This window comes from Rhamphochromis longiceps, linkage group LG17 (genome assembly GCF_057381845.1).
Source record: "Rhamphochromis longiceps isolate RC_006_pf linkage group LG17, R_longiceps_female_GT1.1, whole genome shotgun sequence".
Taxonomy (NCBI): domain Eukaryota; kingdom Metazoa; phylum Chordata; class Actinopteri; order Cichliformes; family Cichlidae; genus Rhamphochromis; species Rhamphochromis longiceps.
In genome coordinates this window covers 13,876,886-13,903,889 of record NC_140573.1, presented here as the reverse complement: position 1 = coordinate 13,903,889, position 27,004 = coordinate 13,876,886, and the positions used below count along the sequence as shown (strand labels likewise).

The 27,004-nt window shown below is 39.8% G+C and overlaps 1 protein-coding gene across 4 annotated transcripts in view; it reads right to left on the bottom strand.

Annotated features, from left to right (window-relative positions):
* mylk4b (myosin light chain kinase family, member 4b) overlaps window positions 1-27,004 on the bottom strand; it is a 55,547-nt gene that overhangs the window by 8,407 nt on the left and 20,136 nt on the right. The window contains exons 1-2 of one of the 4 annotated variants that reach the window (XM_085387664.1): window positions 26,380-26,751; window positions 19,397-19,649 (exon numbers count right to left, since the gene is read on the bottom strand). In XM_085387664.1, the coding sequence (XP_085243790.1) occupies window positions 19,397-19,649; window positions 26,380-26,438 (312 nt within the window). In that variant the 5' untranslated portion in view covers window positions 26,439-26,751. Of the gene's footprint in view, window positions 1-566; window positions 9,604-13,936; window positions 14,287-19,396; window positions 19,650-26,379; window positions 26,752-27,004 lie in introns of those variants that run through there. The other 3 variants (XM_085387665.1, XM_085387666.1, XM_085387663.1) reach the window with 3 other exon arrangements.

Here is a 27,004-nt window from a genome sequence, read left to right as displayed (position 1 = left end):
GATTATATGAATGCATGAACTATGCAATATATGTTGCATGTGTTACACATCTGTAACATATATTCATATTTGGTTACAGCACTAGGAAGTGAGTCTCTCTAATAAATCATGGCATTAAGAACGATTAAGAATTTGACGACTGTTGGACTGAAGCTGTGCAGCTGCACTGCAAGCTGATAAAGACGTGGTCTGGGAAAGATAACCAATGTGACATTAATCATTTACACCTCGGAGGCCGATCACAGTCTCAATGGTAAATCACTTAACATTACAGCAGGCACAGCAGAGCCAAGACCAGCCACATAGGAGTCATATCTAAACTCACAGGAGTTAAAAGGCAGAGTTTTAAAAAACATTGCCATTTAAATGTTATTTGAACTGTCACATATACACAATATGAATACATTCAGTCAAGAGGATACCAATGCAACCATGCTCACTATACAGTGAGACCTTTCACTTTCACTGCCATGTTCAACAATGCAGATAAAAATGATGGAACTTTAAAAGTGCTTTTGCTAGATTCTAGTGGAAAACTTGCTCATGATGTCGTTTAAACTTCTCACCTTCCTGTTGGCTTTCCGTCCAGGCTGTTTGAACAGAAGCTCCACCAACCTGGAGCTCTTTACCACCTCACCGATGAAGCTTATCACCTGCTGGGTGCCCTCCACCAGTTTCTCCACCCCCTCCAACCTGCGTCCCTGACTCTCCATGTGCTCACTGGCCCTCTCCATGGCCCCATGCAGCTCCCTGCATACTGCTTCTACCCCAGACCCACGGCTTTTTCCATGGCTTTCTTCACGTATTGAAGCTAGATCCAATCCCATACCCCTGACATCCTGCGACAGGCCATCCAGCTTGATCAAGACAGTCTGTTGCATGTTGAGCAAACGCTCCATCTGAGAGCTCAGGAAGTCCATTCGACTTTCCACAGATCGCAGGGCAACATCATGAGGAGAGCAAGAGGATGATGATGAAGAAGAGGAAGAAGCAGCTTGAGACTTTTCTGATCCATTTAGAGAAAGCTTCCTTCCACCTGGCTTCTGCCCGTGAAGAGGGTTTGGATCATAAACCTTGGCTAAAGAGTTAACAAGGCTGGAGCTCATGATTGACCTAAACGTGACTTCTAATAAAAAGCGTTTATTTAATCTAAAGTCCAGTTACTCTCACAAAGTCTCAACTAGCACAAAAAACATAGTGCCAGACAAAGCTGCAGACAAGTTAAAAGGACTGGAGGGACAACAGATAGCTCTCTTCCAATCCTTCACCACCGAGCTGAGTTTTAAGAATAGCAAATGGCTGTTCTCCCAATTACAGTGCAACACCGCTGTGGACGTAAGGGACTCGGTGGCCAGTGATAAGAGCTGAGGGCTCGAGTGTACAGTGGGGGATGCTGGGGAGGGTCGCTATGTGACATTTGAGATACTTCAAAAGCCCTTCAGTCAGGTGTTAGAATCCCAAGAATGCTGAACTAAATATGATGCTGTAAAAAGCAAGATAAACAAATATAGTTTAGGGCCAATAAAGAAAAGCATAACATCTCTAAATCTGAAGAGCCCGTGCCATTTTTCAGCAGGTTTAGTCACATTACACCATTAATCGCATTTTCATTTTGTTTTTCACATTGTAACAAGATTGAAGGAGGGATGCCAGCACGTGCGAAGTGGTAAAAAAGTTACTAATTAAAGAGGACTGAGATTATTTCTGAACACTGCCAAATACTATCAGTTTATCGCTTTTTATACCTAACTTGTTTCACTCAGAGTAGCAGAGAGGAGCCATTTAAATTTTTACCAAATCACCACCATTCTGACTATTTAGCAGACTGTTTTCTATCTTTCTGCAGTGTATTGCTGCATTTTTGAGTTATTTTGATTGTATTTATGGTTAAATATGAATATTAAAGATTTTTTTATTTGCTGTTCATTAAGTTTAAAAGTCATCATTTATTTTACAGCTCACTAATCCTGAGCCAACACTGTTCAAGGACAGAAGTTGAGTAAAAGTTAAAAGGGTTTGGTTTTCCTCTGGAGGCCACCAAGTGGAAAGAACTTCCGAGGTTCCCAATATAAGCCTGCTGTCCACACACCGTGAGGGACACAAAGACAACGGGACACAGGTGATCCAGCTGACACCTAAGAACTGTTGATGCAGAGGAGAGGGGGATTGTGGGAGAGGAAACTTCCTGCACATGTGTTGCTGTACAGAATTAAAGAGGACAGACATACACACTGTCGCTGACACACGAGTTCATATTCATGAACAGGCCCACCTACTGAGACGTGACTCTGCACATTGACCTCAAACTTTTCCACATCTCAGTACAGTCTATCAGGAGTAGGCTGAGCGACAAAGCGCTGGCGCCTATATACTGGCACCCATTTGTCAACAACGGAAAAACCTGACCTATACTCTGCTCCTCACGCTGTTCCCAAGTACGGACAGCTCATCAGCTGTCAGGGTTAACACTTGTATCCCCAGTGGCTATTTGCTATTGAAGGTGAGAATGATAAAGGACACGGTGCAAGTGCAGACAGAATGCAAAACATATGGTTGAAATACATGTTTCCTTACTGAAGGAGATCAGTAATCCGGCAAAAGTGTTTTCACACTAAACTGCTTTATAAAGATTATTGCAAAGCCTCTGTTTGACATTAATCAAAGATAAAATACTGTAATTAGTCAGGGTCTAAAACGATATTCAGTGAAACTTCAGAAACAGCTCTCATGCTAAAGTGGATTACTGCAAGTAAACATATAGAAAAATCTGTTTTTTGTAGCTTTTTCAAGCAATTGCTTTGTACGGTGGCCCTAAGAGGTCAAACTGTTTAAGAAAACACCTGAAATTATAAGAAAAACAACTGCAAAAGCACATAAAACGCAACAGAAGTTGTATAAAACACAAAGGACGTAGAAAAAAAATGCAGCCCAAGCTCACAAAAAAAATAATCACAAAACATGACAAAAATACTATATGAGGGAGAAAAAGATGAATGCACAATATCTTCCATCTTTTCCATCTCCATCTGAGGATTCAGCAGTGCTGTGAAGGAGGAAAAAGATGGAAGAGATTGTGCATTCATCTTTTTCCTCCTTCACAGCACTGGTGAATCCTCTCCTTCATGCCTTCACTATCTCAGTGCAGTGTTTTGGTTTCTGTCACTTCAGGAGCTGGTTCGTCACAGTTTTGTTTCCCCCAAAACGCTTCTGTTGTGCTTTTTGACATTTTTTTTAATAGTTCTCTTCTATTTTATTCAACTTCTGATGTGTGTTTTATGTGCTTTTGGAACATTTTCACATTTGGTGGTGCTTTCTGAAGGTGCAGTACATTTGGCCTCACAGGGGCACCATAGTTTTGCACTTGAAACACCACGAACTAAACACCACAGATTCAACCACAAAGAGGTTTTTATATCTCTGTATCAACGGCCTGTTTCATAAAGGTATTTCTCAGGAGTTTTGCGGATAACTTGGACTCAGGGAAGAACTGGGTGATCAAAAGTCACTGTGTGAAAACAATTTCGAAAATATCTAGTTAAAGAAAATCCAGTCAGGATTCATTCATGAATGACACTATAGTTAACATGTCAGATGGCAAGGCCACCATTCTTTCTCTTGCTCTCTTTATTTTTTGTTGTCTTTAATTAATTAAAACATGTTCTATGTACGCTTGGTGTTCATTTTAAAGTAAGCTGCTCTGACTACATGAATACTTTTGTTAAACTTCAGTACTATATATGTTACAGCAAGTTAGCACAGATCTCAAGCATCTCTTTTGAAAAACTTCAGAAAGTTTTGCACTTAGCCATAGCCACTAAACAATGACCTATAGGAAACACACACAGGCAGTCAAATACACACATGTAATGACTCAAAAGAATTGCTGCCATTAAAATGCTACATACACACAAAAACACTGCATCTCAGGAAAAATTATTATTTTCAGGAGCTGTCTTTTTTGGTTTCTCTTTCTCTCCTTCAAAGATCCTTGCTTCGCCCAAGCTCAGTGAATTGCTGCCACGCCGTCATGGAGAGTATTGACAGTGTTTATTGTTTCTAAAGGAAGAAGAGGTTACACAGACGTTTCCTGCCACTGCGGTCTTTTTGATTTACATTTGAGAATACTCAAATAGGAATGCCATGATATTTTATATGAAATAAACATCAAATGTGATATGCTGCTCTGTGGTCATAATTGCACTGTGTAAAACCTTTATCTTTTTCAAAGCTACTATTTGTGTAACAAAAAAAAAAAATCAGACCAGATACATTTTAACAGCATTAAACAATTTTTTCACAGGCAACAACAAACAATACTGCTACAACAAAAAAATATTTTATTATTTAGATTATATTATACTGTCATATACTCAAAAGTATATTGTGCTTGTTTTAGAAATATATAAGTAAAAAGGGAGTAAACAGTACACTATTTTATATGAATGTATCTTCCTTTTCCCTACTTCTTTATTTCCTTATATCAGCATCAGCTCTGAATCACTGCATACTCCATAACAACTACCTTTTGTGGGGACAAATTGTGATACAGTAGATGGCTAAATAAATCTCCACACAGACTCCACACTACAATAGCCAAGAGCCAGTAGGGTCGGAGCAGAGTGCTGGTAGATTGGTCTGGTGGAAGGTTTAACTGTACCCTGTCAGACAAGCTCTGAAATCCCTAGTCAGAAAAGGTTACATGGTAACACGAGAGGCTGTGTGGTACAGGAGCACAGTTTGGGAATGAGGCTGACGCAGCCTAGCCACTCTCACCGCATATAGAATTACTCAGCAGGAAGACACAGACAATTTATAATGCTTCTTCTACTGCCGTGGGCTTTCCAGTAATCCATTATCACTCCCAGAGCCACAATTATAGTCTGTGTCACACATAACAAATGCACGCCTTGGGATGGTTGCTGTTGTGGTAAACCTGGTCCATATTTAACAATGCTGTAGCTTGGCGAGGGAAAGCTGAAATAAGAGGGACATGGTAAGTAGGTAATTTACTTAAGTGATGGATTTTTTCATATTTTTGAGACAAACATTTTTTCCTAGGCTTGCTTATTTATAAACTAGAACACAGAAAAATGGTCTAAAATGTGTTTTCAGTTTCTCGAAATGACAGCAAAATATAAATGTGCATGTGTCAGTAGATTCATGCATGCCTTTTCTATATTTTGCTTCAAATTGATATACTTGAAAAGCAGTTTGGGTCAGGTAGACGAGTGTTTTAAAGGACATAGGAAGAAGTAGGGCTTGTGGATTAAATTGGTGCCTCCTATCCAAATGATTAGACCAGGAAGGGAAGGGATACAGACGAGACATTTTGGACCCACCGACAACAGCTCAGTGGCGGCTCTTTGAGCTTTGGCATGTTCCAGGGTGCTGGTCCAGCTCTGGGACCCCTGGATAATCCAGGGTTTCCCTCCCAAATGGCATCCCTAACCACATAAGATTCACCATACCATGAATATGACTCACACCACGCAACCTTTATGAGACCAAAGATAGTTGCATTCAGAGAGGGGGTCCTCATCAACCCAGCAGTGTGCTTGACCTGAACAGTAACGAACCACATGCACACTCTTCACACAGACTTCATTTTTACATTTTACATTTTCTTAGAGGTTTTAGTTTGAAATTCTGGAAAAACCCTGAAAAGCTATTTCAGCCCTGCATGCCAGCCAAAGTATGCAAACCCAAGATACCGTCTCTTCATAGTTGTACATTTGAAATAGAAAATTTCAACATATTTTGCACAATCTACACTTTTTCCTTACAGTTCCCTATTAGAGATTTAGTTGTTGGGAGCAACATGAGTCAATTTGAAACTAAAGTTTTGCTAAACCTGCACCATGCAAAGCTGTAGTGATCTGTTCAGCAGGTTATGTAACATTTTGCGTTTAATGACAGGATTGTTCCGTTGTTGATAGACCATATAAGTCTGGCGAGTAGATGCCAATAGGAACAAGTGCACATATTATCTCCGCAGCTCCACCTGCTGCTTTTTTATCTGTCAAACCTGCATGTGTCACCACTGGCCGATGACAGTCTGTTCTTTCCACAGTTTAGCTGCCATGATAACCAGATGGTAGATTTAGCTCTCAGCAGCCTCAGAGCTCAGTGGGACAGGAAAAAATTCTCTTCATAGAACAGAGGTAATTTATTACGTCAGAAAAGTTTGTGTGTATGTGAAGCGTGTTTGTGGTGCAGGGGGTAGCGAGGATAAGCATGCGGACGTGTTACATGCTAAACAGCATGAATGCATAACCCCGAGTGATATCACACAAATGTCAAATATCAAAACTGTATCACATTCCATTTTATGCTAAACTAAAAGCTAATGGTTTAGATTTATTATATCAAAGCTTTTCTCGTACAGAAATCACACTTGCTTAAGTGCTGGCAATGGGCTCGGGCTCATTTTCATGATGCAAACATGCAGATAGACACAGTCCACAGGCACGAACCAGAGACACTTCTGGTATTTACAGGTAATTCAATAACCATGTTGATGCACTTAGGATATCTGGAGACCCCTAGAGCATCCTCCGCAATACTTTTTGGGCTACTTCTTACTTTGGGATACTTTGAGTGTTTATAGAAGGAAATATTCTACATATAAAATTGAAACAAAATCATTGGATATTTAAGGCTTATTATACACTAACTATTAGCTTAGGGCCACGCAGAGACAATTTTGCGAGATAGGATCTAAAAAGTTAAGCCGACACATATTTTTGTTTCAATGCCCCAAAACATGCAAAAGCAGCAAATCTGATACTTCATACGTCCAGAGATGGTTTCAATACAAATGGGTTGTTTGGTACAGTCTGAAGTGAAGTCATTTCGTGCATTTTTGCTTTTCATGTGCTTTTTTTTCATAACATGTACCGCTGACAAATGAAACCCTACTTGTGACCCTCACCCTAAAAGTGAGAAGTATAGACATGCACATTCCTGAAGAGATTTGCTATTTATGTCCAATCCAATCTCATCACATTGTCACATCTGGGAAACGTTACGATGCAACACCATCATTTTCAGATAGACCTCCACAATACCCAACTCTTTAACAGAATTGAACAGAGTAGAAGCTGCATGTTTGCAGCGGTACATAAAAGTGTCTGACAGCAATCAAAGTAAGTGCTGTGATTTAAAAAAACAAATGGTGAAAGAGAAACACTTAAATACTTCTTCCTAAATCTGTTGCCGTAGATATATGTTAATGGATTTCTATAATCTGTAGTGATCTGGTCAGGATGTGCAACACTATCATTCTATAATAGTCTTTTAGGTACTAGTTTAAAGTAACATATAACAATGTAACAAGAAGCACTGCACACAGACATCCACCAAATCAGCTCACTCTCTGGGCAGTATTTACTTTTAACAGAACAGCATTGTAATTTGTGTCTATTCATTTTGCTTTCTTTGTTGATTTTTTCCTAGCGTGGTAAAAATTAGCACAAAGGGCAGGATTTTGTTATTTGCTCTGTTGAAAACTATTTTAATATATGTGACATAATTTTTGACATAATTCCTTAGACAAAACAAGGGCAGTAACATACTTTTAAATAGCTCTATATAGTATTGAAAGACCTTCAGATGAATCTATTAATCTAGAAGGAGAGGTCAGAGGTTATTCACAACTGTGTAAATCTTTATACGATACTTAATTACAGCATCATATCGTATAATTACACTATGTAAAAATAAGTCTGGTGGCTGTATTTTAAAATCAAGTATTTTGCACTTTGGTCTTCTTGCCACTAGATGGAAGTCTGTGATCACAGACCCATCATGGACGGCTCTGCCATAGACTGTCTCTGGTCTATGCGCACAACTGTTGACTACTTGGGAATCTGGAAATAAAAGCATGTTGTCAGAGTGTAGCACCCAGCTGTTCCCTGGTTACTGTGACCCCTGACCTAATGCCCCTGTACAAACATTTAATCGCACAAATCCAAATAGTCAGTGCTTGCCATGGAAGATCTGCTGTACATGGTGACAGATCATAAACACAGCATCCAATCGCATATCTGTTTTACTGAGAGATGAAATTCCATGCTGGCTGCTTGCCTCTTTCAGCACATTTTACATGCATAGCATTTTCTATTAAAGTGCTTAGCATATTTGATTAGTTGATTTAATTAAATAGCTATAATGAGCCCATGAACACTCATTTTACTTGTCCATTCATTACATGCTGCACTTTACATCCCAATGCATCCTTTATAAAGCAGCCTAATTAAGATGATGCTTCTCTCTCTGCTGTGTATTTTGTCAATGCTGATGCTCTGCTGCAAACTCAGGGGAAATAGTATAATCTGGATTAAAATGGGATACATTTTAAACGGACTCATTTGCTATTTTAAAAAGAGCAACACACATACTCTTAATCAGTCTAAAAGCTCTGCAAAATGTCCAGTTTTTACTGAAAATGCCCTTAGATATAGAATAATTGTTGTATATGTAATTTATATTGCTACTGTAAGCAACACAGGCCATTACTTTCCTTGAGATTAGTTTGCTGCACTCTGTTTATCTCAATAATGACTGACTCAGTCTGACTACTCAAACTGTTTTGACTCTCAGGTAAAGAAAAAATAAACATGTTGACTTTATAAACTAGTTTTAAAAAAACTAATCGGGTTATGTGGGCTAACAAATGAAGGTTTTTGTGCTTTTTGGACAGGTTTCAGTGGTTGTTCTAAATCTGCCTGCTTTAAAGACTGCTGGGAAGCTGTCTTGTTTGCTGTTGTTTTAACTACTATTCTTTAATCTGCTAATGTGTCGACAAATCCAAATGATCCCAAAGACAATAATGAAAAATGACTTGAATGTTTTAGCAGCATTTTCTCTCATTCAAAGTATTTCAGGCTTAAGGCCTGGCCAAGCAAGTTTTCCAAATGAATCGGTGCCAAATACCTGAGTCAGAGCCTACGCACAAAGAAAAATCCACTGAAGCTCACATAACAAATTAGGCTATTATGTGATTTCTTTCTAAGTGATTTTGTTCCCGTCTCTGTGTGGTCTGCCTCAAGTCTTTTGTTCAGTACTGTATATTTTTGGCATGAATCAATGAAAGTTTTCTGCACACTGTACATCACATCTCAATGATATTTACTGGAGATCTGCAAACCCATGCAGGCACAGCAAAGCTTTCTTAACGAGACTGCAGTGCTAACAGTCCACCACTGATCCGATCAAGTCACTGTACTGAACCTCTTTGCTAAAATGTCAATGATGGTGCATTTCGAAACTTTTTGTAGCATTATTTTAGAAAAATACAGCCTGCTGTCGTATACAGATCGCTGAGGACGTCTGGGCTTCGGTTCTGGTGAGTTAAAGTCTGTATTTGTTCAGTCTGTCACTTAGCATTAATAAGCAGTTAGCATCAATAATATACACTCTATGAGAACACTTGCCAAAGATCTTTCAGATGGCTCTGGTAGTTGTGACTGTGCCAAATATGAACTAGTGAGTGTTTCCAACAAAATAAACATGTGGGTCAGCCCACATAAAGTAAATACATAGTACTGAAACAATTTGCTTACTACCTAGCCTTCATGGAGAAAACTCTTTTTGATAACCAGATGAAGAATAATTAGATTTCTCCACTTCAAACTTCAAAGTACAATAAACTCACACTTCTATGTACATGCCAACAATATTACCATCTACTGATAGTGACGCTAAAGAAATTTAAACCTAAAATTGTTTAACACATCAGCACCATTTTTTGATGATAACACCATAAACCTTGAAATTTCTCAACATTTAAATATAAAAGGTCAAAGGAATAAAAAAAGAAATACAGTGATCATCATTGTGTTAGAGCGATACAACAGGAAAGAAAAAGGATACGGAAATTACTCCTTTTGGAGCTCTGCATTGACACACAGCTTTGCCCGTGTATATTTATTTGTGTTTGTTGACAATGAAAAGTAAACAACTGGGGGGAAAAGTCTACTTCTGAGTAGAAAATAAGAATTAAAAGGACGGGTATGTTTCACCAAAACCCATTTTATACCCAACACCTGTTTAACAGAAAACAGCTTTTTAAACAGCCTGTTTTTGGTTTTAGGATACAGGGCAATAGTGCAGTAAAAGAAAAACATGTGACTATGTATCCACCAAATATAACTGTTTCCCAGCTTGCACATGGCATAATGTGAAAATATCTTTTTCAATATAAAAGTCATTAGTCTAAAAAAATGAATCTACATTATTTCTAAAAGTAGTTTTGCTCAGTTTAGACAATTAAGCCTATAAAACAAGGCGGCTCTCGGTTCTGAATGTCTTTCTTTGTGTTTTTTCATTGTGTCATGACTGTGAGACTCAAACCATTATGGGCTCTTCTCTATCCCTCATGTATTTGCATGTGTGCTAATTTTATCTGAGCTATGTGAGTGTGAGAATCTGAAGCTGGAGAAACCCTTCTCACATTAGTCATACTCACATGTATTAACACAAACTGCAGTTTACTCTTCACAAGCCTCATACAAAAACCCACGGTTCAAATTATCTTATCAAATTCAGATGACTGGTTTTGATTGTAAACTTACAATACTGGATTTGATTGGCTCCAGCCTCCCCGGTGATCCTGAATTGGATAACCGGAAGAGGATGGATGGATGCATGAAAGTCATGGTAATTATTTAACTTATTTGCCTATTATATCAGCTACAACTGATCTGTAACACCAATATTTATACAAATTCATTTGGAATTTCATAATTGCATTAGCCAAGCATATTGTAGCTGAAATTTGCTTTTAAGACATTAAACCCATAAAAGCTGATCCCTGGACTCACTGTTTGAGAGAATGGGGCTTGTAGTGTAAAACTACCTTGAGTCTTTGTGGCAGTCAGTATGACAAAAGAGCTGAGTTACATAAATGTACACATTTGAACACTTTGACTTAATTAAAACAATTAAATGCCTCCCTGCTGAGGCAATTTTGTTTTATCAATGATGCAAGAGAAGGGAAACAAAACATTGCCAGTGTGGTGACTCTTCAGTTTGTGGTGTGTGAACAGCCTTCCTCTTTGTGTCTCATGCTCTCACACTGTTGTTTAATAGAAAATTTAACAAAAGAAAAAAGTTATGTTAAACAGGCTTTTTTCCACACTCCAGTTGAAGACAAGATTAAGGCTTTTTCCCCATTTCAGTCCCAACACTAGTCCTTTAATGTTAAATAGAATGCAAAAGACTGTACGTGCATCTCTTGCTTAGTTACGCACACCTGTCTGTAAGTGACAGCAAGATCTGACAATGAGGTGACAAAATGTTAACAGGATGAGAAATGTGACCATCCTGAGTACTATCACAGCTGTCCTGGTGTCATATGTCTCATAAGTTACTTTTAATTTAAAGATCACAGATTGCACTTTCAAACTATATATATCTTGATTGAACATGTGTACATGTATATTTTCATCATCTCTTTCTCATTCTGTCTTTCTCCTCCTCCAGCATTGCTCTGTCGAATGTCACAAAAATCACACAGTTTGATTACATTCTTACATCATGCATGAGTTTATTCTTAAACTAAGCGACCACTTAAAACACAGCAGCAAAAATAGAAGTGCTTACCAACAGAAATGTTCTTGATGTCCTTAGTATCAGTGTTATTGGACAAAGGTGAAATTCATTGACTCATTTACTTGTATCGAACTCCAAAAGTATCCACAATCACGCCTCGCGTTTAGCGTCTATGCTTACTGACTGTTGTGGTTGTTGGTGTGTGTCTGGCAGTGATCTGCAGAGCTATAGCCGAGTTGTGTGCAACAGCAACCGCAGTTAATAAAAGTATGCTGAAAGCATGAACGAGTGGTCGAGTCTGTCGTGGATCTTTCACAGTAAGAAAACATAACTTACTGCAATCAGCAATCTACTGACATATGGTGGTGACATTTTACACACTGTACACTTAATATAGAGTCTATGAAAAAGAATCCTCCAACATTTAAAGTCTTTAATCGGGTTCACCGGTAACGATCGAATCACGAACCGCGAGAAAGGAGTCATGAGTTTCACGTGGTTGTGGGTAAGTAGCGGTGGCTGCAGTGACTCCAGACTTGCTTGCAGAAGTATGAGATGAGTTTGGCTGTAGTATGGACATATGCCGTGCATCCAGAGTGGGACACGATGACTTGAGAACTGTTTTTTGGATGTAAAACGTCACATTCAGCCATTTGTTTTAAAATTGACCGCAAGCTTCTGTCCATTACTTTTAGTTTTGCCTTTTGAAATCACATGATTCTTTTTGATACACCCTGTTAAGTAGCTATTATTTTATTATTTATTATTTTGTTCTGCTGGCTGTTTTTTTGTGCAAACACAACGTTAAAGACAAGCATTGCATTTAAATTAGTGAACTTTGGCATGAATGGACCATTGCAATCGTTTAGAAAAAACCATGAAGTGGAGTTTGTTTTAACAAAGGCTTTTCCTACAGCTTGAATGTCATTCAGGTGTGCAGTGATATTTTCGATTCTGCAGAGGGCTGTCTTGCTTTAACACCGTGGACAGATTTCTTTTAAACAGGATTAACCCGCTGCACCTACAGGCTACGAATCACTTTAAAAACCCTGAAAGTTGCTGTGACAGTAGTAGAAATGATAAGCAGAGCTATAAATCTAACGGTAGTCGATCAGTGTGAGGAGAAGAAGACAGAGCAATAAAACGATTAAGCTGATACTGACAGACATTAACTGCCGAAGCACCACAGCACCCAGCTTTATGGGGAGTGGGTCACATTTACTTCCTGCTGGATTATGTTAACATAATAAACCGGCTTACTGGACACAGTATGCTTAAGTGTGGAGGGCATAGGCTTGTCTGCATGGAGTGGTGGAGTTAAGTGCAGTTGGATATCAATATAGATGTCACTCCTGGTGACATGTGTTTGACGCATGTATGATGACGTTATGTTTTCCACTGACACTCACACGTTGCCTTCAGAGGCATGAAATGTGGCTTCACATGCCTCAATACTATTGTTGTTGTTGGGTTTCATTAAAGCAGCATGTTGACTGGGCGTCAGCAGTTCAACCTCAGTGCAGATGAAAAATGTCAGTGATGCCAGAGATAACTGAGCTGATTAGTCTTACTGCCACTTTACAGTTACCGTCTATAAAACGGACCTCATCAGTCAAGTCAGCGGACCACGTTCACATGATCAGAAACACAACTCTTCTTCTTGGAGTGAAATCAGACACTACCAACAGATAACACCAGCATAGCTGAGCTGAGATATTTTAGGATCTTCATTGCAAAGATATGATAATCAAAATACCTGCACGCAGTGCCAATGGCTTCTGCGTGTGTGTGCATGTGTGCTCTTTTAGCATGGAGGCCTTCTCACTTCAGATCATCCATATAGGTGCCAGTGCTGCACATTATTAAACAGAATCTGTTATTTTATTATTAACAGAAATTTTGCCAATCATCTGAAAGTCCAGAAAATCAGTTTGTGCAAAAACTAATACACATTAATTACTGTGGTGTTTATTCGAATCATCATTAAAACTAATTTGTTTCTCTTTTTCATTTCACTTTTATTTTACCTGGAGGTTAATTGATATAAGAATTTCTCTTACAGGACAGACGTGGTCAAAGCAACAATCACCACTAACAAACAGAATCTCAGAATCAGATTGCATCACTCTGGCATCAAGACAGCATCCCTCTGAGTGATAATGTGACAACATCCGTTACTTAATTTCTGCTTAATAGAGAGCTGCAGCTTGTCAGGCTCTAACATATTCCACAACATGAGCGATGCCAGATTTCCCCATTTCTATATTTCTTACTGTTTACACTTGTGCTGTTTAGATTGAGTGACCCTCATGCATGCTCCCATATTCACCTGTGCAGATGTAGCACAGCTGCATTGACCTAAACTACTGTCTCACTCTGTTACCTCTGCATCTGAAGATGATGTAGTCTTTCTTCTCTTCTTTGTGGAGAATAATTTCCACAGCCGTCGCCACAGAAAAGTGGCCACCAGACACACACTGCCTAAGATCCAAAGATCTTTATCCCTTAGGAAGTTCTCCATGATGGAAGCCTTCCTCTTCCTCTTCCTGTCCCCGCTGTCTGCCTGCACGGGCTGTCCGTCTTATTTCAGGCTCTTTGCTGGCTTGGGTGGCTGGCAACAAGATGTTGACAAGGGAAGAGGCAGCAGGCCTTATTTATGAAATAGCTAGGCTCCTGTATCATGTAATGCTAAATCGTTTGCTTGCAGCGGTATCAGAAGAGGACAGGGTTTCTGTGGAGTCGAGCCACCCGCCCACCCAGCCACCCATTCACCCTCCACCCGGCTTCCTCCCTACCTCCCACCACAGGACCTAAAAGGAGAGAACACGCTGTCTCTGAGACGAGAAGGGGACAGGTGGTGTAGGGTTCAGGGTGTCGTTGCTGTACGCAGAATCAGATGCCTGCTGCTGTCCCTGCTGCTGCAGGCATGTCAGTGAGACCCCTGTGGTATCCTTTAACTTCAGACACAGCACTTCATACATGTTTCAGCCCTCTTTAGTCTGCCTCCCAGGCAGCCGCTTTTTCCTACTTAAGCCTCACATATAGGCAAAGACAAGTGCATGCATCACTGCAGACACACCTCATGGCAAACAGTTACACAAGCATGCATGACTGGAAACAAACACTTGCAACTGAGTGCTGCTAAATTTGCATTCTCTTCAACAGCACAGGTGACATTAAAACAAGAGCTGAAGCTGAAGTCTTTGTAAGTGCAGTATGGTGTCCATAGTGAGTCAAAGACGGGGAAAAGGGGACCTTCTTTTTAAGGTAATATTGTGTATTAATTATTGGAGGTCACGTAAAAAGGAATATTTGTATGGAACTCTACGTAGTCCTATGAAAAGTGTGTTTACTAGCTTGGATCACCACATTTAGCAACAATAACTTCTCCGTATCACTTTATTATTTGTTTATGCACAGCTCCCTTAAGGTTCAACTACACCATTTCAGTCAGATTGAGGTCTGGACTTTGACCGGGCCATCGCAACATCTTGAGGTTTTCCTTTTTCAGTCCTTCTGCTGCTGATTTGCTGCCGTGCATAGGAACCTTGTTCTGTCGTATGACCAGTTGTGACAAAGTTTCAGTTGTCAGAAAAGCAACACCTCACAACTGACTCTAGAATACTTTGGTATACAGATGAGTTTATGGTAATTTTCTTGACGGCAAGGTGCTCTGGTCCCGTTACTGCTAAAAAGCCCCACCATTAAGGCTTGACAGTTAGCACGAGGTGTTTGTCCTGCTGTTTGGTGTCACTCTGCGTTATGGTCAGACATTTCTACTTTGGTCTTATTTATCCAAAGGACATTGTTTCTGAAGTCTTGTGGTTTGTTCAGATACAACTTTGCAAACCTAGGCCATGTTACCGTGTTTTTTTTAGAGAGAAGAGGCTGTCTCCAGGCAACCCTTCCAAACAAACCAGGCATGTTTGTACCCTACAATAATATCTCTCTGTATAATTTCAGGGTCTTTACCTTACCGTGTAAAGCACTTTGAGGTGACTGTTGTTGTGATTTGCCGTTATAAATAAAAATGGGAAGGAACTGAATTGTTCTGACTCTTTGTTATTTTACTGTAATGAACTTGAACATAACACACTAAAGGCGGTTTTATGGTGCAGCAGAGTTTGGTGCGCGCTCCACTCGGGGGATTGCCCATCTGCCTGCAGAGAGATTTTGAGATTTAGCTCCTGTGTTTTTTGCTGACTTTGAGTGAAGTTGCTGGGATGTGAACTCCTGCAAAGACTGTAGCATTGTGTTAACACACCTGAATGCTTCAGCAAACTGCCAAGAATTTTATAGCGCTGCTCGCACTCGCTGTTGATCAGTCAACCGTGTGTATTTTATTATCAGCACCTGGCTGCTATTTATGATTTTAATTCTTCAGGAAGCAGTAAGGGTACACTTATTTAATGTGTAAAATTCTGAATTTATATTAATAATATAATAATGGATTGCATTATATAGCGCTTTTCAAGACTGTCAGAGCACTTTACAATTCCACTATTCATTCACACACTGGTGGAGGCAAGCTACAGTTGTAGCTGCTCTGGGGCAGACAAGCTCTGTTGGAAGCCACACATTACTTATGTTCGGGGGAAATTGGCACGGGGCATTGCCGTCCTGGGAAAAGCAAAGCATATGTTGGATCAGAAAGCACTGCACATTTTATACTGTGCTTTACTACTGCCATATATGAGCTACTGTGTAGAGGTCTGGGGAAACACATACAAAAGTAACACACAAACAATAACTATAATACAGAAAAGGGCCATTAGATTAATAAATAATGTGGGGTACAGGGACCATACAAATGCACTCTTTGTCAAAATGCAAGCTATTAAATTCCAAGACTTGGTGAAGCTTAAAACAGCGCAAATAATGTATAAAGTCAGAAATAAATTGCTTCCCAAAGAAATCTGTAAATTGTTCATAGAAAGAGAAGGTGGGTATAACTTAAGAGGGAAATGGAATTTAAAAATACAAAGTGCTAGAACAACTTTAAGAACTATGTCAATCTCAATTTCAGGAGTTAAATTATGGAACAGTCTAACAGAAGAAATAAAAGACAGTCAAAACATAAAACAGTTTAAAGTAAAATATAAAAACCTAATTTTAAATAAGTATAAGAATGAAGAAAACGGGGTTAACCCAGGATGGTAATGTTGCTGGTAATGGTGTTGCGGTTCTTTTTTGGTTGTTTTTTTGTTTTTTTGTTTTGTTTTGGTTTGTTGTTTTTCCATAACTTGTGTATCTGCAAATATACACATTCTGTATTTTTCATATGAAAGAAACTATACTGTGGTGGGGCTTGCTAATTTCTTGTTTTTGATTTATGTATGTTATGTTTTGTTTTACTTCATATGTTTATATGTTTCATATGTTGTTTGTTTAATTTAAGACAAAAAAAAAAATTAAATGAATGAGAGGTAAAACTTGAGGGGGTAGGGACAAATAAGTAAATACTTCAGCCTACTCCTTTTCAAACAAATAATGGAATGATATTTTGTAATGATTGTGAAGGCACATGTTTGAAATGTTTGAAATAAAAATGAACTGAACTGAACTGAACTGAACTGACTGACAGAAGCGAGGCTGCCATATTGCACCATCAGGCCCTCTGGCAATCACCACTAGGCGGTAGGTGAAGTGTCTTGCCCAAGAAAACAACGACCGAGATTGTCCGAGCCGGGGCTCGAACTGGCAACCTTCCGATTACAAGACGAACTGCCAACACTTGAGCCACGATCGCCCCCTAATTTCACTTTGAAAAGAGGAGAAAGAAAGACAAAAGACTTCTCATGCTTGCCTATCTTTATAGAGTTGTCTTTATAGATCTGGTCAGTTGTACAGTGATAGTGGAACATGTTAATGTTTGTTTTTTTGTGTAAAGTTTTATTTTGCTGTTTTCATGTTTTCAGCTTTTTCTTAAGAATATTTTACTTTGGTGCTTCTAAATGTTTCTTTAAGAGATATTGAGACTTTTTCTTGTCCTCTTTGTCAAAACTTACTTTATCAGTTTGACAAAAGTGTAGAATAGACCTTTTCAAAAAGACAAAGGACTTTACAGGTGTTCACATAATATTGAAGATTCTTCACTGCAGCACTCTAAGGCAAGCTTGATTTAACAAGCAACAACAGTTGGGGGTGGGGGGTTAAGTGGTCATAAATGTTGCTGAGCAGGAACCCTGGGAGGACAAACATTCCCCAGTGGGAATATGAGGAGAACCTCTGCACAAACAGATCAGGGGCAGAAGGGTCAGCATTAGGTAACGATGCTGGTGGATCTGGAAACTAGCCTGCGATATTACGACAACATATAGTTGTTCCTAAGAGACAGTGTTTTGTGGAGCATTGTTGTGTGTAGATTCTATTCCACCACAGGTATAGTGTATTCTTAATTTGTCATTTATTACCTTTAAACTGGCTCCAAAAAGTACGCTGGTACAAACATAAAAGCCATTTTAGGCCTGCGTGTGCGCGCGCGTGTGTGTGTAATAATATTCTCCTGAGAAAAGCAAAAACTGGCAGCAATAATGTTGCCATTATCACCAAATTGCCAACTAAGATTTAAAATGTGACATATAAAATATAGCAGGCATCATTAGTTAGTGTACATTATCAGATTTTCTATACTCTGTTAGTCTTGCCCAAAATTGCCATGCAGTTCTCACAGCCTGGGCTTCTGTCATAACGTCTTAGTTCATTGTTTCTTACTCTTACTCTTTTTTGTCGTGCCTACTGTGTTCCTTCTATATTTGCCTTACTGAGCTGAGCTGATTTTCAGTGTTTTTATTGTTTTCCCTCATTCTTTTTGATGCCCCTGTTAGAGTCTTATTGAGTTCACCTGTACTTCATGATCCTTCTTTCTCTCCCTGGTGCATTTTTGTTATTATTCTTTTACATTTTATTAGTTATAAGTTGTCCTGGCACACTAATTTTTCACATTTTACCCCTCGTCTGTGTTGTCTGTCCTCTTGCTTGTGTAATGCACTGGTGTAGCCTCTTTTCAGCATCTAAAAGAGTTTAGCACACAGCTGGAATAGACAAATGATGGAGGGAGGAGGACTCTTGCATTTTAGTGCTTTACAATGTAAATAAACACAAATCGTCTCTTTACATGTGGACTTCAACCACTTGCCTCAGTGGCACACACAACAGTCTGCCGCTTTTTAAAAAGGCTGCTTTGTAAATAATGAATGAAGCATTTACTAATACGTTAATAATGCTTTATAGTGTGTAGTTATTATAAAGTGTTACCATAACAAGTTATTAAAGTTAAAAAATAATTTTGACAAACTAAGATTGACTTAGAAGCAAGCGTATGGACATTGACTGTAGCTCATATTCATAAAGCGATCAATCCTAGAAGTATGTATCCACTTTCTAAATAAGCAGAGCAAAGCAGTCCAGGGCTGCCATCTTGTGGCAACTGGAGCTGTATCCTGTGAAGAGCCAAATTCATTTCAGTGTGTGGTTTTATGTACTGTATGATAGACGGGCAGAGTTGAGGAGGTTCAAGTGAGCAATAAAAAAATTAAATAGACCTGCAGCGCCCTCTAGTGAGCTTGCTGTACTTCACCTGTCAAGGCCTCTTGCATGCCAACCCCAGTCAATGAATGCTACGCTTTCTATGAGGCGCTGTGAACTAGAATAGTGTCTGAGAAGCTGATATTTAATTGTCAGTTGAGTCAGGAGTGAATAGAGAACCTTTTACCTAAGCCGATTAGTGTTGAATAAAACAACACTGAGTGATCCAAATCCAGATCAGTGATTCACCCGATCACAAACCTCAGTGTAATGTGTGAACAATAACAGCGAGGAGTGTAGAATGAGTGCATATTACCTGTTGGTTTCTTCCCTCCAGCTCCACATGTTTGAGCTCCCAGAAACAGCGCATGGTCTCCACCTTCTCCAGGTGTCGGTAGAAGGCCAGGCGGCCCAGGCGGAGGCTGTTGCTGCGGTTGCGGATGGCCTTCAGTCCCTCCATCTTTTCAACAATGGGAGACATGGGTATCGGTGGTGGTACAGCTGATGGGGGAGGTTTTCCATTTTTATTAGCAGAAAGGGACTCGTTACAGGGAGTCTTCTTGTCCGACCTGAAATTATGACAACCAATCATGAACCCACTCGATAAAATCTGCTGTTAGAATCATTAGTCTTAGAAATCAACACAAAAAGATTCAGTTCAGTTTATATTTGTATAGCTTTAAATCACAACAGCAGTCATCTTAGAGTTCATTATATTGTAAAGTAAAGACAATAATAACCTGGATCTCATTCCTCACCACCTCCTGAGAGACAAACATCAATGAAAATCTAATTTGAAACCACATACAGGTAAAATTATAGTTCAATTAAATTAAATTGTATTTATATAGGTCCAAACCACAACAACAGTCACCTCAAGCAACCTTATGATGCAAGAATAAGACCACAGAATAAAGCAGAGAAAGCCCCAACACACGACCCCCTTTTGAGCAAGCACTTGGTAACAGTGGGAAGGAAAACCTCCCTTTTAACAGGAAGAAACCTCTGGCAGAACCATGCAAACAGGCTTTTGTGACTGGTTTGCTAATGGCGGCTCTGAGATATGTAAAATATTAAAATGCCTGTTCTCCCTGATGCCCCCTGATATGAGTTACTGGATCCGCAAATCATTCATCAACAGGCAATGGGTTTTTTTTCCTGAAGGGCAGCTGACAGACAGAAGCACATAAAACACATGCGCAAATGCACAATCACACAACTGAAATCCAGGCTATTTGCACTGCCTTTTAAATACTTTACACACAATACTCTGTCTTTTCCTTTATTAGTATTTTTATGGCTTCAAATTGTTTGAACACTTTTCATCTAAAGTAATGTAGCAGGAAAAAAAATCAATCTGAAGCCTTTGCTTCCACTTTGGACGTTTAGAATATCATGTTAAAATCATCCATCAGGGAATATGATTAAAAAGAAATTCAGAATTAGAACTGAGCCAAGGTGCAGACAAAACATTGCCACTGTGACTCTAGATAACTGAAAACTTATGATGCAGAGATCATGTAAATATAAACTGACAGACAGCAGTTCTGTTCAGTGATTTGAAAATTGCTTTCCCTGTAGTAATGCCACATGTAATATCAAAAGGATTGATACCTTAGTATTAGCAATATACTCTTGCTCGCTCTAATCTACACTGTTGAAATAGCTGTACATCCCATACGCTTTGATCCAGGCCTCCAGTGTGAAGCAGTATGTCAGATCCAAATGAGATGACTGATGATGTGGTGGAGAAATCCACTCTGACGCCTGCTAGCGACAGCTGGCTTTCTGCTGTGCTCTACCTGTTGAGCCTCTAGGGAAGTCATGGAAGATCACTGGGGATATTTATACCTCTAGAGTGTAAATGTTCCAGCTCTTCTTGACAATTACAGAGGCCAGAGAGTGGCTGCAGTTTCAGCATGGTGCATAAGCCTCTAATGAAACCTGTGTGTAACAGCCAGAGCTGTTCCTCAGCATCAGAGGCTTTCTCGGGGTAGGATTTCAGCTTCAGTGAACCAACAGAGTGGCCATGGATGCACCTGTCACTGCTTCTTATATTGGCCTTTTTTTTTCTTTTTTCTTTTTTTTACATTTGGTGATTTGTTAATAGTGGGGATATATTTAAACTGTATAATTGTTTTCTTTTATTTCTGTTCACCTTTGAATTGGTTTGTGGTAAATTGATCATTTAAACTTAGAGGTAGATGAAAGTGTGAAAATGTTTGAACAAAGTTTGCATATGTAGAATCGCAGGAAAATAACATGTCACTTTTAAAGTGCACTTGTAAGTTGTACTCCCTTCTCCAAGAACTTTCAATGAGACACGTCGTAGAACATTTGTGTGAATACTAATTTGCAAACGATCATTAACAGTTAGAGGCAAAATAGATCAACATCGCTATTAAAAAACCCCCCAAATAACTGCATTGCACTTATTTGACTAAATGACTGTATTTATCTACTCGTGATGAGGATGGCAGTTAGCAGGTGGAACACAAAGCATAACTGCAGTTCATGCAAACAATGGACAACATCCTGTACCTGCAGCCTTTTGCTGAGGCGCTTCTCAAAACCAACATCCTATAAAGTGCAATTATTTACAAGCTATGCCTCTGGCTGCCACAAGGCATATCTGGCTTCATAGTTTTTTGGAGCTCACTCTATTTATAGGCAGCAAAGTATTTGAATTGTCAAAATGTCCCGTGACCTGACATTATTAGTACTTTAATTAAACTCAGTCAAGGAGAAAGAAAGAAAAGAGTCACGTGTGATGAATCAATGAAAACATAATATGTAAATAAAGATGTCTGCAGCTCTTTTTTAAAAATAAGAAGTATTTAAAACATCCTGAACGGAAGGAAAGGGAGACTTTGTTCCTGCTTAGCTGAATACAGAAAAATTCCTTCATAATACTGATTCATGGAACCAGCTTTCACAATGACTTTTTAATCAGGTGTGACCACACACAGTGCATATGGCAAAAGAAAACATGTCCACCACTTTATTTGTCAGTAAACCATGACTTCCTTTTACAAATTTCATCCTATTTTATCCTTGAGTGATGCTTAAAAACAAGTTGTTGGGGAGTCCATGTGGCTAACCCTAACCCTACATATTACTAATTGAATGCAAGCCTAAAAGCTAAGAACTATTTCTGCCACTCACTGTGAGACACACTGCCAACTGCCCTTCCTGTGGCTTCAAATCTATCTTGAAGAGGGCCTGTTTTGACTGTCAGCTGGTGCTGAGACGGCCCACAGCCCTTGCCTGTCCTGTTTGCTCTGTCAGACAGGCTGACCCTTCGGTCGTTTGTTTTATAGGGCTTTATTTTGGGTTCTCTGTAGTGCAGGGTGAAGGTCAAGGGGCGCGCTATCACCAGATATGGAAAAAACCTCAAATGGTAAAACCATTAGGAGGCATGAGCTATCAAAAGGCTTGTTGCCAGGTGGACAGGAATTAAAACTGATTAGTTTGCTTTCCATTGTGGTCGCTTTGACTCATTCCGGTTGTTGTTTCAGCCGCCCATTACATAAAGGCATTGTGGATGCGGCTGTTTCATGTACCCCCTGGCAGTGAGCATGTCCAAGCACTGCTGTAGTTTGTGTATGTTTGCTTAGCTTGGCGGCATTTAGTAATCCCTCTCTATAAAATGGCAGGGGGGTTCCTATCTGTCTTCTCCATCCTAATCCTTCCATGTAACCGACAGGACAAACTGCATGTGTCTCATAACTCTTAAAGTAGCAATGAATCATGAAGACCCTTGGGACTGTTTGAAGCCTCAAGTGTATGTTTAGATGAGCACCAGAAAACTGTTGGCATCTTTCAAAACCCCCTATGATGCCAAGTTGGCCACAAGGGTACAGTAATAACAGGAGACATCAATGTCCAAACCTGCCTTTGAAACCCAAGCTATAGATCTGAAAAATCTATTCAGATTAACTGTCCATAGTTTTAATATATGTATGATACCAATACTAGCAGGAGGAGACAGAAATGAGGTGTTTTTCAGGTGAAACTATATCTTTGTGTTAGGGATTGTTGCCAAACTCTGTGTCTATACACAGCTGTAGGTTTATTGTAACAGGTTAATTTTACAAAGTACAAGCTGGAGACACTGAAAAGAATCACAGTGAGGGACACAATGAAAGACAGTAGCAACAGGTGGCAATAAAACACTCCTCCCTGTCTTTTATGCCTTCTCAAATGATTGCCACAGCACAAATGCTGCCGGAGTAATAAAGTTTCCCGTCACTGTAAAGCACTAACAGGGCCATTCATAAATAACCTTAGTGGAACAACATACTTTAGGACAGTGGTTCCCAAACATTTTCTGCTAGGCCCCCCTTTGTTTTACAAGAAAAATGTACAAACACATCCTCCAACCACACACACCCATATTTTGCTCCATTGCGTTTATTTCACACCTCAGATATTTAGTAAACAATTAAGCAAATACAAGTAATCTGCAATAAATTACAGGTAGTAAGAAAATAAACTACTAACTCTTTTACGCTACGTCCGCACCTACACGTGTATTTTTGAAAAACGCAGCTGTTTCGTCCACACGTAAACGGCGTTTGGAGTCACCGAAAACGGAGATTTTTTAAAACTTTTTTGCGTTTATGTGTGGACGAGGAATACAGAGTTCGCCGCGCAACGTCAAAGGTATGTGCATTTTTTCACGTCACGCTGTGCGCCACGTTATTGTTTACATGAGATGAATTGCAGAATGGCAGATAGAGACAAAATACTGTTAATCTGACTATCTGCAGGTTTTACACGCTTACATACACACACGCAGTTACTGTCCCTCCATTTAGAAAGGCAGAGGCGTCACGGTGTAATTATTTTACGTGTAGTTGTTTTTTTTCCCTGTGTAATAATAAATAACGGTGGGATACTGTATGTCCGGGATTTGAACCGAGGGAACAAATCGTGGCAGGATCAGCCTGATATTATTTGTATCCCGCTGTAACTTTACTGTATAAAGAACTAACATCTCCAAAATGTCAGGAGTAGTTAGTTATTATCAAGAATGTGAGATACTGTTTGTCCGTGATTTGAACAGCCCAGCGCTGCTCCCGACGAAGGGAAAACCAATCCTGCAGGGAGACCTACCTCGGCACTTGTGCAGGTGAAACCAAAGGGAAGACATGCTTCACCATATTTTCTAGTCTTTGGCTTAGAATGAAGTTGGTTTGGAAACATATTCAGCGCCCCCCCTGCAATGACTCTGTGCCCCCCCACCCCCCACCCCCAATTTGGTAAGCTCTGCTTTAGGATATCTATATATATCCACTTTTACAATCAGGTAAAATGTGTTTAGCAGTGAAGTGTAGATCTGACATGGACGCCTTTAAAAGACATGGATGCCTTTCTTTTTATAGTGTCCAATACAAACATATGTTTGGGTTCCTTTCAGCTCAAAGACTGGAGCACAGGAAGGAGAATTAATCAACTTTTTCCAAATAGAGCACCGTGTACAGATTTGAGTCACAGTGAACAAATTCTGCACAATCAGTGTTTCTTGTGGCAAATTTTCAAATGCAGATCCAGAAATTATCTGCTGCTAGGTACACACACTTTGTAGTCACACTTAACTAAGATAACATTAAGTGGGGCGAGGAGACACAAAGTCGGCTGCACTTCCGTTTGCTTGCATTGTGTCCACATGTGGATGCATTTGTGTATGCAGGAAGTACCCATGCAGCCATGTGGAGGTAACCTAAGGCCAAGCTCTGTTGGGCCGTGTTTTTTATCATGCAGGCATGACACAGAAACACCAATAGGGCAAATGAGAGACCTGTTTTAAGTGTTAGGCCAGAATAGAAGGCCTTGTGCCAGTCGGCTCAAATGGGGGTGGGGTGGTGGCTTGGAATGGACAGTCTTCAATCCCAGGTTGCTATCTTTCTCTCTGGGGCCTCTGCTGTCCTGGTTTAGTAGCTGCATGGAAACAGCCATCAAAGCCTATAAACCACAGGAATGTGGGGGAGGTGTCTGTGTGTCTATATGGAGAGTAGAATATTAGGGAATATTGTCATCCATAATCAACCATATTTGTGCCTTCTCTCACACCAAATGAATGAATAAAAACAGGCTATAATATGTATATTTAAAAAAAAAAAAATACAGTATTTAAAAAAGCATAGCTTTTTAAATTTCCTCAGTTAAAGGACATGCTACTCAACACCAGTGCTGATCACTAATAAAATGAAACAGCAATGCTGAACCTGAATCCCAGTCCACACTGCTTAATTAGAGGGGGCACTCAAGGGGCAGCGGTCATTACAAATGAACAGGCATCAAATTAAAAGAGTTGACCGCCCGACACTATGATATCAAGTGATCAGCAGGTTTATTTTTCTCCATCTAAACTCGACATTCTCTCCTTTTTAGCTTGCCAGCACGCTTTCATCACAGTTAAAGCCAAGGTGTGATCTGCCATCGGACTGTGGAGGTTCTCTGAGGTTGAAGCCAATTTGTTACTGAGCCCAGGCAACCCCGACATTCCATTGCAAGTGCCATATACAATATGCCTACATGCGTATTTAAATGCGTTTTAGGTGCATGGAGTTCATATGAGCACTGCCTTCTCAAAAAATGCGCAAACTATTTGCGGCCGTTGCATTAGACTTTGTGCAATCAAACAGCAGTTTCTCATATATACATGCCTAGTACGTATGCAGACTCTAATCTGATACCCATTAGGCGTATTCAGTGCCCACATCCCCTCCAATCCTTCGTGCTGACAACTACTCAGCAACCCAGGCAGTAACAGAGTGTAACCGTAGAACTTCCACACAGTGCACTTTCCAGTTTCGCCAAGAACAAAGCAGTGCTCTCCTTTTAGTCCACATCAAGAACACCTGCTTTCTGCTTTGAAACAAAGTTAAGTAGACTTCATTAATCAAATGTTCCCAATTTACTGCATTGTTACACAAGACTTGTTATATTTTACATTTCAAATATATGTTTTGTTTTTTATTTTTTCAAATAGTTTTTAAGCCAAAGCTTCCCAGAGAGTAAATCTGTCTCACATGCATACAGCATATGGGTAACTGGACAAGCGGCATCTTGCACTTGGTGCAAACGATCCCACAGGAGAAGAGGTGTTAGAATTCAAAACACGGTCATCATGCAAGTTTAATGTTGCTTTGCATTTCTTGCCATTAACAAAAATAGTCACTATCAAAAATGTTTCTTTTACTATTTAAGTCAGGGATTAGAATATGACAGCGGTGAAGGATTTTCCACCTTTCTCCACAGAAAATCCTGCAGTGGTAAGGAAACAACACTCACCCTGGGTGCACATTTGCAATCACCAGAATCTTCTTTTCCTTTCCTCCCATGTCTTTCATGGGTGTGATGGAGTCCGTGTCTCCAGGTTGCCTCTCTTCCTCCACTGGTTTTCGTTTTCTTCACCAGATACTGGATGTGTTGCTTTTATTTTTTTACTTCTCTACATACACGGAGCAGCTAGGACGGAGTGACCAAATGTGACTGACAGACTGACAGATGAGGACAGATAACTCAATGGGAAGCTCTGGCTGCTTGTGGCTATCTGCGCCGGGAGCCACAGCCGCCCCGGGATAAGCACCAGAGGAGGGCGGGTGAGGGAAAAAGAGGGTGTGAGGGAGGAGGGTGGGGGGTGTCTGCTCTGGGACTCAGGGACCACAAGCAGTGAGAGAGTGGAGGAAGTGTTCCAGGGAATGTGGCTTATTATAATGGAATGAGCGGAATGCCAGAGTGCCGTGTGTGTCTGCAAGAGGAGGGATGATAGACTGAGAGAGACAGAGTGGGGGGAAGCAAGAGGTCAAAAGAGGGAGGGAGCAAGGATACAGACTGAGGTTTTAAAAATGTCTACTTGGTTTATTGTTTACTTTTATTTTTAGAGCAACATTACTATTTGATAGGAGTCACAAGT